Below are 21,035 nucleotides of genomic sequence, written 5' to 3'. Positions count from 1 at the left end.
TCAGAAACGTTTAGTCGTTAAAGTCCCAAAATCTAATTGATTAGACAAACCATCCCTGAAGATTTCAGGTAATTTGGGTTGATTGTTGTGAAAAGTCGGTAAAATACAAGCATAAAAACCAACGAATGAACGAATGAGGCCGGAACCTTGAAGATATTCGACCAGAAAAAACCTTTAAAATCTACTTTCTATAAGAAAGTCTCACTTCTGCACAGAGAATAAACCAAAACTAGACCATCGCCGTTCATTTCCACTGATTTCCAAAGCGCCGCTTCCTAAATCTACAAACGAACCGGAACCAAGTCTGTTTGTGTTTCACTGACTGACGCCATCTTGGGAACCTGCCCCAAGGGATTCTGGGATATCAAGGATGGCGTGGCGGCAGCAGAATATCAACATTTGACCGATTCAACACAACAAATCCAGAGTTTCTCAAAGAAAGAAAGAAAGAGTGTTGAAGCCTCGAGGAAAGTCTGAATGTAGTGAAACTGATTGCTTCAGCCTCAAATCCAGATCTGGAGAGATCAAGTGTAGAATCACGACCTTGCCTCTGGAATCTTCGGGAGCCCAGACGGTTTCCAGAAAGTCTCGTTTTCGCCCGTCTACATGGCGACGGACGGAGTCTGAGCGTTTTCCAAAAAGTTCCACCACTTTCAAAGCAAATATGTGTTTCCAGCGCAGAAACAGTCGCCCAGGTTGCATCAGCGGCGTTAATTAAAGGTCATGTGATGATAAACTGACTTCCTAAAAGTTCTCCAGCAGTACTACTCGTCCCCGTACCTGGACTGACGTCCCAGAAGAGGAGACAGTCCGTCCTCTGTCTCCCTGGCTGGTTTAAAAAGTGTGTTGCTCCAACCGGCCAATCATTGATTGATTTAATTTTTTTGTGGCAACATGGAGTGAGTGAGTGTGTGTGTGTGTGTGTGTGTGTGTGTGTGTGTGTGTGTGTGTGTGTGTGTGTGTGTGTGTGTGTGTGTATATATATATATATCTTTATGTATTTCTATCACTGTGTTGGATGATCTTGTTACGATCTCACAATGTGAAGAGGACGAACATGTAAACAGTGATCAGCAGCAGCAACCCCCCCCGAGAGGCCCGAGTCTCCCCCCCCCCCCCCCCCCGAGAGGCCCGAGTCCCCCCCCACCCCCACCCCCCCCGCGCGGTGAATGGACGCAGGAATGCAGAAAATCAGAGGAATGTCGCTGCTGCAGCGCTGGTCTGAAATAGAGCCGCACGCTTTGCTAACAGGCTGCCCCACACACACACACACACACACACACACACACACACACACACACACACACACACACACACACACACACACACACACACACACACACACACACACACACACACACACACACACACACACACACACACACACACACACACACACACAATTAAAACTCGCTCCTGCATCATCCAGCCGTTTACTTTCACACGCCATGCGGCGCCTGCGTGGCTCCGAGCGTCACGGTGAGTCTGCAAGGTGGCGGCAGGTGTTTATTGAGGGTCCAGGAGGGTCCGGGTTCACACCTGCAGGGTCCAGGAGGGTCTGGGTTCACACCTCCAGGGTCGAGGAGGGTCCGGGTTCACACCTGCTGGATCCAGGAGGGTCCGGGTTCACACCCGCAGGGTCCAGGAGGGTCCGGGTTCACACCCGCAGGGTCCAGGAGGGTCTGGGTTCACACCTGCTGGATCCAGGAGGGTCCAGGTTCACACCTGCAGTGTTTGGCGTCTTTACTGGGTTTGGCCGCGTTAGGAAGCGACAACGCAGCCGTGAACTCAAACTTGTTATGGTGTCCAACTCCAAAGTCTAAGACTTGTCTTGGTCTTGGTCCTGGTCTTGGTCTTGACTCTGACCCGCAAAGTCTTGGTCTTGGTTCCAAGAGTTCTTGGTCTTGACTCATCTTCTGCACATGCTCAGTAGGGCCAATCAGAACAAAGATTCCTCCATGGTGTCGTGACTCCCAGTCCAAACTCTCCTGGACTTGGTGCTTTTATTTTGACAGTCACTGTAATGACAATCCAACTTGGTACTTTTATTTTGACAGTCACTATAATAACAATGATCTCCCCGGCCAGCTCAGCTGGTAGAGCGTCAGACTCTCAGTCTCAAGGTAGAGGGTTCATGTCCCACGCCGGGTGCCACCTTCCCGTGGGCGCTCCACCTTCCCGTGGGCGCTCCACCTTCCCGTGGGCGCTCCACCTTCCCGTGGGCGCTCCACCTTCCCGTGGGCTCTCCACCTTCCCGTGGGCTCTCCACCTTCCCGTGGGCGCTCCACCTTCCCGTGGGCGCTCCACCTTCCTGTGGGCTCTCCACCTGCAGGAAGGTTCTTAATAGGTGCTATGTGATCTGGGTGACGGTGCTCAGACTGACACCACCACCACCCGGAGATGGATGGATGGATGGATGGATGGATGGATGGATGGATGGATGGATGGATGTAATAACAATCCAACTTGGTGGTCTTTCCACTAGAATGTTCAAACATTGTTGATGTTTAGAGCTCGTTGTTCTCTGCTGCATGTGTGTGTGTGTGTGTGTGGTTTTCTTACTAAAACAAACAACAGTGCCCACTAGTGGCCCGACACAAGAACTACATCGTTATTAGTATTTCTGTCGTTTCCGTGGAAACTGATTTCTTTAAAGAAAAATCTCTGCGTTTTCAGGTGAAGGTTAATCGAGGCGTGAATCTTCTATAAAAGTGAAACTTTTCACGACGGCGAGCGTTTGAACGAGGACGCCGTCACACTGATCGGACGCTTAAACCCAGGAGATAAAAGCTCATGTGTTCTGAGTGGCTGGATGAAGACAGTCGCTCCTTAAGGCGATGGATGGAGGTGAAAATTAAAAAAAAAAAAAAAAAAAAACGCAGTGAACGAGTTGCGTCTCGCTGCCGGTTCCGCAGTGGTCCACGCGCGCACGCAGAGAAACGCCTCGTCATCCCGGCGGTGCACGAGCCCGGCAGGTTTCCTGCGGGAAACCCAGCCCCATGTCTTTTTTTTTTTTTTTTTACTCACTTTATAGAAGATGAGCTTCAAGGTGCCGTAGAACCCCATGATGTCCGCTCCTCTTCCTCCTCCTCCTCTTCCTCCTGCAGCCTCCCGGACACCCGCACGGGAGAGACGTCCCCGATTCACCGACAAACCCTCTGAAAAGAAAGAGCCGGTCTTTTCTCTCTCCTTCTAATAATTCAGAATGAATCCAGACGATTAGAGCGCGTGACGTCACAGTTCCATCCGTCGGTCGGTCGGTGTTTCGGTGCGGAGCGACGAGCTCGTGCTGCTGATTCACGAGCCTCCGTGGAGCTGCGCTCTCTCTCTCTCTCTCTCTCTCTCTCTCTCTCTCTCTCTCTCTCTCTCTCTCTCTCTCTCTCTCTCTCTCTCTCTCTCTCTCTCTCTCTCTCTCTCTCTCTCTCTCTCTCTCTCTCTCTCTCTCTCTCTCTCTCTCTCTCTCTCTCTCTCTCTCTCTCTCTCTCTCTCTCTCTCTCTCTCTCTCTCTCTCTCTCTCAGGGTGGAGCCACCAATCAGCTGGAGGAGAAGAACAGCTGGAACTCGGTGTTGCGGTTGTTCCCACGCCTCGTGGCAGGAATGTTCCCGGAGTGAATTCCCCCCTCCCCTTCGTTTTCAAATGAAAACTCAGAACCTTCGTAGCGTTTCGGTTTTCCTTCACAACTTTTAGAAAACAGTTCCAAGTCTGGCTCCAGGTACCTGGAGGAAAACGCAGACTGTAAACCATGTAGTATTCATGCCGGGCCACTAGAGGGTGCTGCTGTTAATTCTAGTACTGAAAGCACTCACACACGCACTCTCCCGTTTCAATGGAGACAGCATTTTCAAAAAGTTGCATTTTCACCTGTTTCAATGAGGATGGAGTCAGAATACTTCCAAAAAGTTCCGTTTTGAACGTTTCCATGAGGAAATATATATTTATAGGATTTACATTTATATAATCTCCATGGAAACGGAGGAAAACGCAAGTTTTAGGAAAAAAAACCAAACTCTGTCTCCACGGAAACGGGGAGGAAATAGTAACTTTTCACAAACGCCATGACTCCGTCTCCGTGGAAACGGGACAAACCGCAACTTTGTGAAAATGCTCTGACTCTATCTCCATGGAAAAGGGAGACAACGCAACTTTTCGAAAACGCTCCGAGTCCGCGTGTGTGGTTCCGTTACAAAAAACGAACAGCGGCACCAACTCGTGCTGGCGACATGCTAACGACATGGTTTTCAGCGCTTCTGCCGTTTCCGTGGAAACGGACATGGTTTTCAGGTCGCCGTGGAAACGGGGCCTCAGACACAACGACTGCAGAACAACGTTCACCGACAACGAGCCGACAGTTTCTCTTACGATGAAATCACAACGTCACAGCGTTGTTCTTTTTAATCTTTGTGTCAAATCGTCCTTTTTCAGCTGTTCTGAGTTTGCAAAGAGTGTGTGTGTGTGTGTGTGTGTGTGTGTGTGTGTGTGTGTGTGTGTGTGTGTGTGTGTGTTGTTAGCCTCAGAGCTAACTACTGTCAGACACTGGAAACAGAGAAACCACTTCAAAGACCGAGGCAGATGTGGCCTGTGTGTGTGTGTGTGTGTGTGTGTGTGTGTGTGTGTGTGTGTGTATCAACCGACTTCTCCTACAAGTGTGTGAAAAATCAATGTAGTGAGAGAGGATGAGAGGAATGTGTGAGAGATTGATTTTCAGCAGATGATGTTTGGCGGCGGCGGCGGCGGCGGCGGCGGCGGCGGCGGCGGCGGCGGCGGCGGCGGCGGCGGCGGCAGCGGCGGCGGCAGCGGCGGCGGCAGCGGCCTCTCGCTCCACCGAACAGCAGCTCCGTTCCCGAACATCAATCACTCGACGCAAACAACCGGCAGCAACACCGTGAGAGGTCGCCGGCCTCACAGCCTCCCGCCAAACGGGACATTGAGACGCGTCCTGCCTGGGTGAAAACTTCTCGAAGCAACAGGGACGCACCGATACCGGTATCGGGCCGATACTTGACCGAGTACCCGTACCTGGAACAGCTCCCCGATACAACCCGGCAGGTACCATGTGATGTCATCAGTCAACAAGCGATGTTGGTGTTTCGGAGATTCTGTAATATCAAGGAGAAAGACAAGAAGACTGTACAAAATATCAGGGCATTTGATGGTACTCGGTATCGGCTAGTAGCTAAAGCTTAGTACTCGTATCTGTACTCGGTATTGGTAAGTAGCTAAAGGTTAGTACAGGTATCAGTACTCATCATGCAGCGTCCCCATTTCACAGTATCCAGCCTATAATCCCGTCATACAGAGCTCAGGAGACCGCGAGGGCTGTGATTGGCCCGTTCTGCTACGTCACGGACGACAATATGGACGCCATCGTGCAGCAAGCTAGCTTGGAGCTCGCAGCTGCTGGCTAGCACGCAAAGCGAAAATTTGCAGTGTCACGTCCGACGTCCGGGCCAAATTCCTCGTTACGACGGGCAGATGACCACGACCGAGGAGTTCAGCCCTCCGTCCTCACTGCAGCGGTGCGCCACCGCTGGACAACTCAGGAACTGCAGTTATGTTTAGTTAAAAATGGTCGACTTCACGTGGACCGGACTGACCAGACGGATGGCGCGGGCCGCTCGCAGAGCGTGAGCCCGCGATGAAACGCCACACCGCCGCCGTCAAAAGACGGTTTTTTTTGCGGGAGCGGCGAGCGGCGGTCAGCCGGGCGGACAGCGGGAAACGTTGTGGAGGTGCAATGCAGCAAACAACAAGTGGATTATAAAGGAAACAAACAGTGGACATGCAGCGCGTGTGTGTGTGTGTGTGTGTGTGTGTGTGTGTGTGTGTGTGTGTTCATCAATAATGAATACAGGCGGTGTTGCAGGGATGTAAGAGACTTAGTGCTCATGTATATTTTAATGAGCGGGTCTCTGTGTGTGTGTGTGTGTGTGTGTGTGTGTGTGTGTGTGTGTGTGTGTGTGTGTGTGTGTGTGTGTGTGTGTGTGTGTGTGTGTGTGTGTGTGTGTGTGTGTACTTAGGCAGCCTGAATTGTTCTCTAGGGAGGAATGAAGATTCACGACGGGACAAACGGTTTTCCTCAAAAAATTAAAGCCAGATTTTATTTTATTTTTTCAATAAAACCAAAGATGGATTTTAACTTTAATCTCCTAATGAGGTCACCAGGTGGGGGAGGGGCTTATGGGTATTATCGGTGACAGCGATATGGCGGGTCAGTCGACTGGACGTAGCCATGAGCAGCCCTTTGGTGCAGTTCCACTCACGGCCACTAGGTGGCGGACCACTTTTCCCAACGATTCCAGTCGGCCAATCCGAACTGATTCAGTGGACGAGTGGAAGAAAGATTAAGTTGTTCAGGCAACAAAATCTTTTTAAAGAGAAAACAATTGTTTACTGTGAGTATATTGACTGATATACACACACACACATATACATACAGTAAATATATATATAGATATATATATATCTATATATATATTTACTACTGTGTCTACGGTACAAACTGGACAGTACGTAGCCTCGCCCGGCTCACGCTACTCCTGGAAGTTCTGAGTCGAGGTCGGACGAGTCCAGAGACAGAGAGACAGAGACAGAACACCTGTCCTCTCTCTCGCACACACACACACACACACACACACACACACACACACACACACACACACACACACACACACACACACACACAGACCAGGGTCACTGACCCACCAATCAGAGCGCGGCTCGGAGACGGTTGCCATGGTGACGGAGCAGTCAGGAAAAGAAGGCCAGACTCTGGTTCCCGTCTCGGCCGCCGCCGCGACCAGGCGTTAGCATTAGCTCGTGGCTACACGTTTAGCACTGAGGTCGTCGTTAACTCTGTTGATTTAGCACGCAGCTCCCGTCAACTCCTCCACCGCCCAAACACCGCCCAAACACCGCCCAAACACCGCCCAAACACCGCCCAACCACCGCCCAAACACCGCCCAAACACCGCCCAAACACCGCCCAAACACCACCCAAACAACGCCCAAACAACGCCCACGTCACATCCGCTAGCTCGCCGCTGCCGCTAGCCCGCCGCTGTCTTAGCTGCTCCGGTACCATCTCGACTGTGTGTCTGGACCTGAAGAGACAATCAGACTCAGAGGAGGAGGAACCTGCAGAACCAGACTTGGAGGAGGAGAACCTGCAGAACCAGACAGAGGAGGAACCTGCAGAACCAGACAGAGGAGGAACCTGCAGAACCAGAGTCAGAGAAGGAACCTGCAGAACCAGACTGACTGATTTCTATTATTGTGATAATTACAAATAAACGTTTATGATTTTAATGAACCAGTTTTCTCCACCAGACTTTTGGTCGAGATCCTGAGTCGAGTTCTGGATTGAGTTCCAGAAAAACTAAAGTTTCATTTTCACTCAGTTCATGAGAGGACAGGACAGGACAGGACAGGAGAGGAGAGGACAGGAGAGGACAGGACAGGAGAGGACAGGAGAGGAGAGGACAGGAGAGGACAGGACAGGACAGGAGAGGAGAGGAGAGGACAGGACAGGACAGGACAGGACAGGACAGGACAGGAGAGGAGAGGAGAGGACAGGACAGGACAGGACAGGACAGGAGAGGACAGGACAGGACAGGAGAGGACAGGACAGGACAGGACAGGACAGGAGAGGACAGGACAGGACAGGACAGGACAGGACAGGACAGGAGAGGACAGAATAGAGGTGAATGTTGCAGTTGGACATTTTAAAAAACAAAGTCATCACATTTTACAGAATCAAGTCGCTGTCGTCTAACTGGAAGGTCGCAGGTTCAAACCTCCGTGCTGCTGACGGGCAGGAGTCTCCAGGAATGTGTGTGTGTGTGTGTGTGTGTGTGTGTGTGTGTGTGTGTGTGTGTGTGTGTGTGTGTGTGTGTGTGTGTGTGTGTGTGTGTGTGTTGCGCTGACTCTGCGAGAATGCTATGTTGAACCTGGCGGGTTGGAATGCCGCCCGGCGCTGGAATGTGACTTGATGCACACATATGGAGAGAGACAGGGGTGTGTGTTTAATCTTCAATACGTGTGCTAATCTGGACAAAAACAATCTTAGATTACATTTCTCACCAGATTAATGACACACACATACACACACACACACACACACACACACACACCCACCCTCTGGGCCATATTTCTGGGGCAGTTCATTCTCAAGCAGATGACAGTCGCCCCCTGCTGGCTGACTTCAGAAGTAGTAGTTTTATATTTGCAGTCTGAAGCTGCTGCTCGTTCAGATTGAGAGTTCAGATTGAGAGTTCAGATTAAGAGTTCAGATTGAGAGTTCAGATTGAGAGTTCAGATTAAGAGTTCAGATTGAGAGTTCAGATTGAGAGTTCAGATTAAGAGTTCAGACGCTGCTCAGGATGCGAGACACAAAGACATCAGAGCTTCCCGTCTCTCTGGACTGCTGCCAGTCGTGGGGGGAGGAAGTGGAGAAGAGGAGGCTGAATAGAGCTGAAAGACTTTAGAAATCTATTCTGTGCTTCACGAGGAAACTGTCTGAGCTGAACCAGAGAGTCCCGTCTGACCAACGCCTGACTTTTATAGTTTAATGGAAGAAGTTGCTGAAGTCCAAACTGATTATGGACATTATTGCAGCTGAAGTCCAAAGTCATCCTATCAGAGTCAAAGACCAAGAAGCTGAGGTGTGTTTGATTCCAGCTGGGAGGTTTAATGACGCCAAAGCAGGAAGAGGAAGTCTTCAGACACTCGCTGGTGTTGAGAGGAGAAAATGGCAACGGCAGGAGCTCAGCTGGATTCAGAAAAGTTCTCTTGTTCCATCTGTCTGGATCTCCTGAAGGATCCAGTGATGGTTTCCTGTGGACACAGCTACTGCAGGAACTGTATTAACAGACACTGGGATGGAGAGAAGAACAGGGGAAGCTACAGCTGTCCTCAGTGCAGGAAGAGGTTCAGCCGGAGGCCTGACCTGAAGAAGAACATCCTGTTAGCAGAGTTGGTGGAGGATCTGAAGAAGATGAGACTCCAAGCTGCTGCAGCTGATCTCTGCTCTGCTGGACCTGAAGACGTGTCCTGTGATGTTTGTCCTGGGAGGAAGCTGAAAGCCATCAAGTCCTGTCTGGTCTGTTTGGTCTCTTACTGTGAGGAACACCTCCAACCTCACTACCAAGCTGCTCCATTAAAGAAGCACCAGCTGGTGGAGCCCTCCAGGAATCTCCAGGACAACATCTGCTCTCGTCACGATGAGGTGATGAAGATTTTCTGTCGCACTGATCAGCAGTGTATCTGTTACCTCTGCACCATGGACCAACACAGAGGCCATGAAACAGTCCCAGCTGCTGCAGAAAGGATGGAGAAGCAGAAGGAGGTGGAGGCCAGTCGACTGAACATCCAGCAGAGAATCCAGCAGCGAGAGAAAGAGGTGGAGCTGCTTCAGCAGCAGGTGGAGAAGCTGCAGCAGGAGACGGTCCAGCTGAAGAGGAAAGACGTCCAGCTGGAGCAGCTGTCTCACACAGAGGACCACCAGCAGTTTCTACACAGCTACCCCTCAGTGTCAGCACTCAGTGAGCCCACACACTCCTCCAGCATCCACCCTGCTCCTCTCACATACTTTAAGGATGTGGCAGCAGCTGTGGCAGAGAGCAGAGAGACAATACAGGACATCCTGAGAGAGACGGGGACAAACGTCTCACCGAGAGACACTAGAGAGCTTTTACTGCCACAAGCACAGCCAGAGACCAGAGAGGACTTCCTACAATATTCACTGCAGATCCACCTGGATCCAAACACTGCTCACAGACAGCTGGTGTTAACTGACAGGAACAGAAAAGTGACTTTTACATCAGTAGAACGGTCTTATTCTGATCATCCAGACAGATTCACAACATGTCGACAGGTTCTGAGCAGAGAGAGTCTGACTGGACGTCATTACTGGGAGGTGAAGTGGAGAGGAGGAGGAGGAGGAGTTATAGCAGTCACATACAACAACATCATCAGATCAGGGAGCAACGATGAATGTGGATTTGGACTTAATAACAAATCCTGGGCTCTAAGTTCTGGGTTTAACAGTTTTACATTTTGGCACAACAACACAGAAACTCCCGTCCCAGGTCCCTGGTCCTCCAGAGTGGGAGTGTACCTGGATCACACAGCAGGTGTTCTGTCGTTCTACAGCGTCTCAGGAACCATGACTCTCCTCCACGGTGTCCAGACCAGCTTCACTCAGCCGCTACACGCTGGAGTTTATGTCTTCGGCTCAGTAGAGTTCATCAAACCTCAGTAGAGTTCATCAGACCTCAGTAGAGAACCTCCATCATGTCTCCCTGAGTCTTTCTCTAAAGAATCAGGAGGTTCCACATGTTTGGATCCATGAATCTTTCTCCTTGATTCTTTTCTGACATCCTGAAGTTTGATTCTTTTAACAGGAAGTGACTCCAGTCTGGCGCTGCTGCTGCTTTTAAAAGGTTTTTTATTGAGACTGTGTTTGTGTGAGCGACAGAAAGAGAGAGATCGATAGATCATTATATCTCCTGGATGATCACTTTTCATTTTTGTTGATATAAATATGTATTTCTGTACATTTCTATTAAAATCAAACTCGATTAAAAATTCAAGACTGGAAACTTTTTAACTTTCTGCCCACCTGCAATACCGACACGGACCAGCAGGGGGACGAGGGTATCACCTTTTTTTCTTGTCAAATATTTTGGGGGTTTTGTTTTCCATTGGGAAGGGACAGAAACAACAAGACTGACACGACCCAGAAGAGACAGAGGAATAGCGGACCACCGAGCAAGATCACATCGACCGCGCTCGAGTAGCGGTTGAAAACTTTGAGCAAATAATTGGGAGTGTTTTTGTTCCAAAAATGTCAAGGGATTTTAATCCTTGGGTCACTTTTGTAAAGGCGAAGAGGGAGGGCGGGGGGGGGGGTTCTCTGCAGGGGGTTCAGTGGAAGATCCTCACCTTGGTACCAGATAACTTCCTGAATTGTTTTAAAATATCCAAGATAGCAGGAATGGGTGAGGTTGGGTTGGTGACGTAAAGCAGGAGGTCGTCTGCGTATAGAGACAGTTTGTGAGAAATACCAAACCCAGAAATCCCTTCAGATTTCCCTTCGTTACGAAGCCAGAGGGGCGAAACGTTGGACGGCAAGAGCAAACAGGGACGGAGGAAGAGGACATCGCGCCACGGGAGGAGGAAAGCCATTTACATTTGATGCCATTAATATTAATAGTAGCCACGGGGGAAGAGTAAAGAAGAGAAACTCCTTAAGAAACACATCAAAACAGTTTTAAACAGAAGCCGTCACCTCGAGCCATCATGCAGCAGCTCATTCAGGCGGCGGGTCACACTTTTGTCGGGACATTTCTAAAAGTTCAACGAGCTTTAAAGTGCAAAATAAAACAGAACCTGCAGAACCAGACTGAGAGGAGGAACCTGCAGAACCAGACTGACTGATTTCTATTATTGTGATAATTACAAATAAACGTTTATGATTTTAATGAACCAGTTTTCTCCACCAGACTTTTGGTCGAGATCCTGAGTCGAGTTCTGGATTGAGTTCCAGAAAAACTAAAGTTTCATTTTCACTCAGTTCATGAGAGGACAGGACAGGACAGGACAGGAGAGGAGAGGACAGGACAGAACAGGAGAGGACAGGACAGAACAGGAGAGGACAGGACAGGAGAGGACAGAATAGAGGTGAATGTTGCAGTTGGACATTTTAAAAAACAAAGTCATCACATTTTACAGAATCAAGTCGCTGTCGTCTAACTGGAAGGTCGCAGGTTCAAACCTCCGTGCTGCTGACGGGCAGGAGTCTCCAGGAATGTGTGTGTGTGTGTGTGTGTGTGTGTGTGTGTGTGTGTGTGTGTAAAATCTTCAATACGTGTGCTAATCTAGACAAAAAATATCTTAGATCACATTTCTCACCAGATTAATGACACACACACACACACACACACACACACACACACACACACACACACACACCCTCTGGGCCATATTTCTGGGGCAGTTCATTCTCAAGCAGATGACAGTCGCCCCCTGCTGGCTGACTTCAGAAGTAGTAGTTTTATATTTGCAGTCTGAAGCTGCTGCTCGTTCAGATTGAGAGTTCAGATTAAGAGTTCAGATTAAGAGTTCAGATTGAGAGTTCAGATTGAGAGTTCAGATTAAGAGTTCAGACGCTGCTCAGGATGCGAGACACAAAGACATCAGAGCTTCCCGTCTCTCTGGACTGCTGCCAGTCGTGGGGGGAGGAAGTGGAGAAGAGGAGGCTGAATAGAGCTGAAAGACTTTAGAAATCTATTCTGTGCTTCACGAGGAAACTGTCTGAGCTGAACCAGAGAGTCCCGTCTGACCAACGCCTGACTTTTATAGTTTAATGGAAGAAGTTGCTGAAGTCCAAACTGATTATGGACATTATTGCAGCTGAAGTCCAAAGTCATCCTATCAGAGTCAAAGACCAAGAAGCTGAGGTGTGTTTGATTCCAGCTGGGAGGTTTAATGACGCCAAAGCAGGAAGAGGAAGTCTTCAGACACTCGCTGGTGTTGAGAGGAGAAAATGGCAACGGCAGGAGCTCAGCTGGATTCAGAAAAGTTCTCTTGTTCCATCTGTCTGGATCTCCTGAAGGATCCAGTGACGGTTCCCTGTGGACACAGCTACTGCAGGAACTGTATTAACAGACACTGGGATGGACAGAACGAGGGAAGCTCCAGCTGTCCTCAGTGCAGGAAGAGGTTCAGCCGGAGGCCTGACCTGAACAAGAACATCCTGTTAGCAGAGTTGGTGGAGGATCTGAAGAAGACGAGACTCCAAGCTGCTGCAGCTGATCTCTGCTCTGCTGGACCTGAAGACGTGTCCTGTGATGTTTGTCCTGGGAGGAAGCTGAAAGCCATCAAGTCCTGTCGGGTCTGTTTGGCCTCTTACTGTGAGGAACACCTCCAACCTCACTACCAAGCTGCTCCATTAAAGAAGCACCAGCTGGTGGAGCCCTCCAGGAATCTCCAGGACAACATCTGCTCTCGTCACGATGAGGTGATGAAGATTTTCTGTCGCACTGATCAGCAGTGTATCTGTTACCTCTGCACCATGGACCAACACAGAGGCCATGAAACAGTCCCAGCTGCTGCAGAAAGGATGGAGAAGCAGAAGGAGGTGGAGGCCAGTCGACTGAACATCCAGCAGAGAATCCAGCAGCGAGAGAAAGAGGTGGAGCTGCTTCAGCAGCAGGTGGAGAAGCTGCAGCAGGAGACGGTCCAGCTGAAGAGGAAAGACGTCCAGCTGGAGCAGCTGTCTCACACAGAGGACCACCAGCAGTTTCTACACAGCTACCCCTCAGTGTCAGCACTCAGTGAGCCCACACACTCCTCCACCATCCACCCTGCTCCTCTCACATACTTTAAGGATGTGGCAGCAGCTGTGGCAGAGAGCAGAGAGACAATACAGGACATCCTGAGAGAGACGGGGACAAACGTCTCACCGAGAGACGCTGGAGAACTTTTACTGCCACAAGCACAGCCAGAGACCAGAGAGGACTTCCTACAATATTCACTGCAGATCCACCTGGATCCAAACACTGCTCACAGACAGCTGGTGTTAACTGACAGGAACAGAAAAGTGACTTTAACATCAGTAGAACGGTCTTATTCTGATCATCCAGACAGATTCACGGATTATATCCAGGTTCTGAGCAGAGAGAGTCTGACTGGACGTCATTACTGGGAGGTGAAGTGGAGAAGAGGAGGAGGAGTTATAGCAGTCACATACAACAACATCATCAGATCAGGGAGCAACGATGAATGTGGATTTGGACTTAATAACAAATCCTGGGCTTTATATTGTCACTCTGACAGATTTAGGTTCCATCACAACAACACACGAACTCCCGTCCCAGGCCCCTGGTCCTCCAGAGTGGGAGTGTACCTGGATCACACAGCAGGTGTTCTGTCGTTCTACAGCGTCTCTAGAACCATGAGGGTCCTCCACAGAGTCCAGACCAGCTTCACTCAACCGCTACACGCTGGAGTTTATGTCTTCGGCTCAGCAGAGTTCATCAGACCTCAGTAGAGTTCATCAGACCTCAGTAGAGTTCATCAAACCTCAGTAGAGTTCATCAGACCTCAGTAGAGTTCATCAAACCTCAGTAGAGTTCATCAGACCTCAGTAGAGAACCTCCATCATGTCTCCCTGAGTCTTTCTCTAAAGAATCAGGAGGTTCCACATGTTTGGATCCATGAATCTTTCTCCTTGATTCTTTTCTGACATCCTGAAGTTTGATTCTTTTAACAGGAAGTGACTCCAGTCTGGCGCTGCTGCTGCTTTTAAAAGGTTTTTTATTGAGACTGTGTTTGTGTGAGCGACAGAAAGAGAGAGATCGATAGATCATTATATCTCCTGGATGATCACTTTTCATTTTTGTTGATATAAATATGTATTTCTGTACATTTCTATTAAAATCAAACTCGATTAAAAATTCAAGACTGGAAACTTTTTAACTTTCTGCCCACCTGCAATACCGACACGGACCAGCAGGGGGACGAGGGTATCACCTTTTTTTCTTGTCAAATATTTTGGGGGTTTTGTTTTCCATTGGGAAGGGACAGAAACAACAAGACTGACACGACCCAGAAGAGACAGAGGAATAGCGGACCACCGAGCAAGATCACATCGACCGCGCTCGAGTAGCGGTTGAAAACTTTGAGCAAATAATTGGGAGTGTTTTTGTTCCAAAAATGTCAAGGGATTTTAATCCTTGGGTCACTTTTGTAAAGGCGAAGAGGGAGGGCGGGGGGGGGGGGGGGGGGGTTCTCTGCAGGGGGTTCAGTGGAAGATCCTCACCTTGGTGCCAGATAACTTCCTGAATTGTTTTAAAATATCCAAGATAGCAGGAATGGGTGAGGTTGGGTTGGTGACGTAAAGCAGGAGGTCGTCTGCGTATAGAGACAGTTTGTGAGAAATACCAAACCCAGAAATCCCTTCAGATTTCCCTTCCTTACGAAGCCAGAGGGGCGAAACGTTGGACGGCAAGAGCAAACAGGGACGGAGGAAGAGGACATCGCGCCACGGGAGGAGGAAAGCCATTTACATTTGATGCCATTAATATTAATAGTAGCCACGGGGGAAGAGTAAAGAAGAGAAACTCCTTAAGAAACACATCAAAACAGTTTTAAACAGAAGCCGTCACCTCGAGCCATCATGCAGCAGCTCATTCAGGCGGCGGGTCACACTTTTGGCCACCAGGTGGCAGCAGGTGACCGTGTTGAAAAGCTCCGAGTGTTGAACCTTTCCCGACACGAGCTTCCGGAAGCTTCGCGAGACCTTCACTGGCCACAAGTCTAACTTTAGAAGAACTTGTTTTTCTCGCCTTCATTCATGGTAGGATTCGCTTGCTTCTTCTTGCGGCGGTGCAGCGCTCTAATAGGTCCGACTGGAACCACGCACTTTTGTTCCGCCTGTCACATCGGCTCGCTGCATGTTAGCAATCATTACTTTAAGCGGCTTTATTACTTTGACTTTGTTTGCTATCGTTACGTTGAGTATTTGTGTGTTACCTCGGTGTGTTGTTTTGTGTTTTCCGGCGTTTTATTGATGCTTCCTGTGGGAATCGCCTTCCCGCGCTCTGCCTTGTTTGTACCTCCCGGGCTTCCGTAGTCCCTCGCGCGTCTCTCATGAACTGTTCTTGTTTTCTCGTTTAAGAGCAGGCTGCACCACGAAAAGCCACCGGAAGGACATTAATTGTGTTTTCATCTCTTCTGCAGGTAAATGTGTGTTTTATTTTACGTTCTAACGTTCCGTTCTGTCCGGCCTCTGGAAGCTCCTGCTGCAGTCTGAACGACTCATTTTGTCCGTTTCACGTGGAGGCGAACGCCGAGAGAAAGAGTCTCACAACACAAGCTGGTCCCCAGAAGGAGGCTTCCCAGTCCCTGCTGATTTTAATACCTCTAGGGGGCGTCAGTCAGCAAAGCAGAGTGACGTTAGAAGCTGAGGGGCAGAATAGAATTAGGTTTAGTTTTCTGTTATTTGACACTAATGATGGATCTGGATCCTTTGGCGTCACATTGTCCCACTTCTGGTGAGTTGGGATCTGGTCACCCTAAAGCCTTGTTGCTACTGCTCTGTATGTGAAGGCACAGTACACTATGGTACACTATGGTACAGCATGGTACAGCATGGTACAGTACAGATAAGTACAACATGGTCCAGCATGGTACAGTACAGATAAGTACAGCATGGTACACTATGATACAGTACAGATAAGTACAGTATGGTACAGCATGGTACAGTACAGATAAGTACAGCATGGTACACTATGGTACAGTACAGATAAGTACAGTATGGTACAGCATGGTACAGTACAGATAAGTACAGCATGGTACACTATGGTCCAGCATGGTACAGTACAGATAAGTACAGCATGGTACAGCATGGTACAGTATGGATAAGTACAGCATGGTACACTATGATACAGTACAGATAAGTACAGTATGGTACAGCATGGTACAGTACAGATAAGTACAGCATGGTACACCATGGTACAGTACAGATAAGTACAGTATGGTACAGCATGGTACAGTATGGATAAGTACAGCATGGTACAGTACAGATAAGTACAGTATGGTACACTATGGTACAGGTTTTCATGCATTTCCACTGACAAAAGTTGTTTAGTACCGTACCCAACAGTTACTATGCTTGGTCACCCCTCGGTTGAAGTAGCGAGCGCACTGGTACAGTTCCAGAAGGCGGAGCTACAACGCAGCCGTCGGCTGATTGGTCAGCGACGATCGTTACTCTGGACCAGCAGCATTATTAAAATATCTTCTCACCGTATAAACCCTCCATTGTTCTCGTCCGCTGCTTAGTGCTCACTGTGGCGCTCCACTGACCCCTGGTGTTCAGACGAGGTGCAGACGCTCCTCTCAGTAACAGGAGGGGCGGAGCTTCAGCAGGAGCTGGACGCTGCTGTTCACAAGGAGAAAGTTTTCATGTCTCACAGAGAACGAGGTCACATAGTGACATCACGGATCTGCGTCGTTACGCCACGTTCACAACCCCGCCTACATTCTAACAGAGTTGGGTCTGGGTCCACTTCGAGGTACTGTACCGTGTACTGACCGTCTCTCTTCTCTCCCCCAGAGCAGAACCAGAGGAGGGTTTGGCTTCAAACCTGCTGAGCAGGAAGAGGAAGTCTTCAAACTCTCACTGGTGTTGAGGAGAAAATGGCTCTGAGAGGAGCTCAGCTGGATCCAGAACAGTTCTCGTGTTCCATCTGTCTGGATCTCCTGAAGGATCCAGTGACGGTTCCCTGTGGACACACCTACTGCAGCAACTGTATTAACAGACACTGGGATGGACAGAACGAGGGAAGCTACAGCTGTCCTCAGTGTGGGGAGAGGTTCAGGCGGAGGCCTGACCTGAAGAAAGACATCATGGTAACAGAGTTGGTGGAGGATCTGAAGGACGAGGACGTTTTACTGCCACAAGCACAGCCAGAGACCAGAGACGACTTCCTCCAGTATTCCCAGCAGATCACACTGGATCCAAACACTGCACAGAGACGCCTCTTATTGTCTGAGGGGACGAGAAAAGTAACTTTAACAAGGAAAACCCGGCGTTACTCTGATCACCCGGACAGATTCACCGATTATTTCCAGGTTCTGAGCCGAGAGAGTCTGACTGGACGTGGTTACTGGGAGGTGGAGTGGACCGGAGAAGTTGACGTAGCAGTGGCATACAAGGACATCAGCAGGTCCGGGCGACACAACGAATGTGTTTTTGGACTTAATGACAGATCCTGGTCTTTATATTGTCACTCCAACAGATTTACGTTCCGTCACAACGACACAGTAACTCCCGTCCCAGGCCCCTGGTCCTCCAGAGTGGGAGTGTACCTGGATCACACAGCAGGTGTTCTGTCGTTCTACAGCGTCTCAGGAACCATGACTCTCCTCCACAGAGTCCAGACCAGCTTCACTCAGCCGCTACACGCTGGAGTTTACCTTTATTATTTTAACGAAGGCGCCTCTGCAGAGTTCCTGAAGCCTCAGTAGAGAACCAGAGGGTCTCCTGCTGGTTCCTGCTGGTTCCTGATACTTCCCCTGCTGGTTCCTGATGCTCCCTGATGCTTCCTGATGCTTCCTGATGCTTCCTGATGCTTCCTGATGCTTCTGCCATTAAAGCCGCTGGACGTTTGGACTCGTCGTCCTCAGACCCGCTTAATCTAGAACATGGAAACGTTCAATCACGTCGGAGACGCTTATATGGGGCAGTTTTCACAGTTTGGTTGGACGATTGATGGAAGTAAAGATGTTTGCGAGTCATGTGACCGTTTGTTTCCTGAACGCCGCCTGCTCGTACCGCCGAGATCCAGCAGGTGGTGCCACTGCCACACGGGAATGACGGTGAAACAAGAGTTGTATGATGTGAAAAGACGATAATAAAAACAAAAGCTTGTTTAGGATCACGTGTCGGTCCTTGGCCTCATTTGAATTTTGAGGAGTAGAGTGGGAGGGGCCAACCTGAAACACCTGCTCAGGTGAGTTGAGAGGAAAACATTCCAGCTGACGGGCTGACGGATTCTCGCTCAGGTGAGTCTCCTTGTTTCTTTCAGGTGCAGCGCCGCGTTATATAACAATGTAATACATTGTAACACATTATGTAATAAACATTGCTACACTTTATAATAACTTGTTACACTTTGCAACAATTATTACAAAATGCACCGTGTCATGTAACTGCTACAATATGTAACGTAATATTGTCCAGTCTTATGTAATAACGCCACATTTTGTAATCTAATTCTTCAGCTGATTTTCTAAAAATTTAACGTAAAAATCTTTTTCATAACTTGTTCCATATTGCAACAGTTATTACAACATGTGAGTTAAATGATTAAATGCACTCAGTGGCACTAACAATCTAGTTTAACTAACAATCTAGTTTAACTAACAATCTAGTTTAATTAACAACCTGGTTTAACTAACAACCTGGTTTAATTAACAATCTAGTTTAACTAACAATCTAGTTTAACAATCTAGTTTAACAATCTAGTTTAACTAACAATCTAGTTTAATTAACAACCTGGTTTAACTAACAACCTGGTTTAATTAACAATCTAGTTTAACTAACAATCTAGTTTAATTAACAACCTGGTTTAACTAACAATCTAGTTTAACTAACAATCTAGTTTAATTAACAATCTAGTTTAATTAACAATCTAGTTTAACTAACAACCTGGTTTAACTAACAATCTAGTTTAATTAACAATCTAGTTTAACTAACAACCTGGTTTAACTAACAATCTAGTTTAATTAACAACCTGGTTTAATTAACAATCTAGTTTAATTAACAATCTAGTTTAACTAACAATCTAGTTTAATTAACAATCTGGTTTAACTAACAATCTGGTTTAATTAACAATCTAGTTTAACTAACAACCTGGTTTAATTAACAATCTAGTTTAACTAACAATCTAGTTTCATTAACAATCTAGTTTAACTAACAATCTAGTTTAACTAACAATCTAGTTTCATTAACAATCTAGTTTAACTAACAATCTAGTTTCATTAACAACCTGGTTTAACTAACAATCTGGTTTCATTAACAATCTAGTTTCACTAACAATTTAGTTTAACTAACAATCTAGTTTAATTAACAATCTAGTTTAACGATCTGGTTTAATTTAACCCAGAACTAATAACGTGTGGAGGGAACACTTCTCCTCCACAGACTCTGGAAAAGACTTTTAAACGGTTGTTCTCCCTCTGAAGCTGTAATCTTGGTTGCTAAAAGCAGAATTAGTGTAAATAGTTGCCATGGCGACGCGGTGACATCCTGGAGGGTGTGAATAACGAGACGGAGCATCCTGATTCACCTTCTAGAACACCGCCCCTCAGGAGGGTTTAGGGAGACGCTGCGGCTCCAGACGGAGATCATCGCTGGTTCAGAACCAGAAGTCCAGACCAGCAGCAGATCCAGTACAATCCCTCAAAAACTGGTTCCCATCATACGTCCTCTTAGATCAGTGGTGTCGGACTCATAGAGCTCGATGTTAAATAAATAAATCAATCCAAACAATTCCTCCTGAAACTTCCTGCAACGATGCAAAATACTGCAGCTGCTGCATTGTGGGTGTTTTTACCCCCTGACAGCGTAGCGTTCAGGCTAATGCTACAATAAACTAGCTTATTACAGCGTAGCGTTCAGGCTAATGCTACAATAAACTAGTTTATTACAGCATAGCGTTCAGGCTAATGCTACAATAAACTAGCTTATTACAGCGTAGCGTTCAGGCTAATGCTACAATAAACTAGCTTATTACAGCGTAGCGTCCAGGCTAATGCTACAATAAACTAGTTTATTACAGCGTAGCGTTCAGGCTAATGCTACAATAAACTAGTTTATTACAGCGTAGCGTTCAGGCTAATGCTACAATAAACTAGTTTATTACAGCATAGCGTTCAGGCTAATGCTACAATAAACTAGTTTATTACAGCGTAGCGTTCAGGCTAATGCTACAATAAACTAGTATATTACAGCATAGCGTTCAGGCTAATGCTACAATAAACTGGTTTATTACAGCGTAGCGTTCAGGCTAATGCTACAATAAACTAGTTTAAAACCAAATAAAATACTTCTTTGTGTCGGGCACTAGTTTCCAGTCTAGTCTAGGTCTTGAGGTATTTCTACTTCCTGTCAGTCCCTGATACCGACAGGTATTTCCACTACTGACAGGTATTTTTACTACTGACAGGTATTTCCACTTCCTGTCAGTCCCTGATACCTACAGGTATTTGTACTACTGACAGGTATTTGTACTACTGACAGGTATTTCCTTTGGCTCCACGTTAACTCACCGTTCACTACCACCCCCAGGATTCCTAACCCGACATACTATTTGATGTTTCTACGTTCAGTGGTACTTTCCTCTCACGGTTCCTGTGTTTCAGGATCAAAAGACGCCGGACGAGAAGAAACATGAATCCAGAATTCACTTGTTCTACGTCACGTTTTTAAATTCAAGATTAGATCGAGGATCTTTTAGGGAAGAAGT

General features: G+C 47.8%; 2 protein-coding genes across 3 annotated transcripts; both read left to right on the top strand.

Moving 5' to 3' along the window:
- Positions 1 to 8,727: 8,727 nt before the first annotated feature.
- On the top strand, positions 8,728 to 10,258 carry LOC308123984 (tripartite motif-containing protein 16-like; the record flags this gene model as incomplete). Its single annotated transcript, XM_080486739.1, has 1 exon — positions 8,728 to 10,258. Exon 1 carries the CDS (start codon positions 8,747 to 8,749, stop codon positions 10,256 to 10,258), a length of 1,512 nt encoding a protein of 503 aa, XP_080342865.1. The 5' UTR covers positions 8,728 to 8,746.
- Positions 10,259 to 12,516: 2,258 nt separating this feature from the next.
- LOC308123414 (tripartite motif-containing protein 16-like) lies at positions 12,517 to 18,076 on the top strand (the record flags this gene model as incomplete). Of its 2 annotated transcripts, none has more annotated exons than XM_080485900.1 (2): positions 12,517 to 14,066; positions 14,148 to 14,451. In XM_080485900.1, the coding sequence occupies one exon, from the start codon at positions 12,545 to 12,547 to the stop codon at positions 14,048 to 14,050; it is 1,506 nt and encodes a 501-aa protein (XP_080342026.1). In that variant the 3' UTR covers positions 14,051 to 14,066; positions 14,148 to 14,451. The 2 variants fall into 2 exon arrangements, with proteins under 2 accessions (XP_080342026.1, XP_080342027.1); XM_080485901.1 differs by lacking the exon at positions 14,148 to 14,451 and adding an exon at positions 17,638 to 18,076 and having other exon boundaries at positions 12,545 to 13,666.
- Between the last annotated feature and the right edge of the window lie 2,959 nt (positions 18,077 to 21,035).

The sequence above is a fragment of the Lipophrys pholis genome (genome assembly GCF_963383615.2).
Source record: "Lipophrys pholis genome assembly, chromosome: 18".
Lineage (NCBI taxonomy): Eukaryota > Metazoa > Chordata > Actinopteri > Blenniiformes > Blenniidae > Lipophrys > Lipophrys pholis.
The sequence above is the reverse complement of the archived record's forward strand: the minus strand, read 5'-3'. Positions and strand labels throughout refer to the sequence as shown.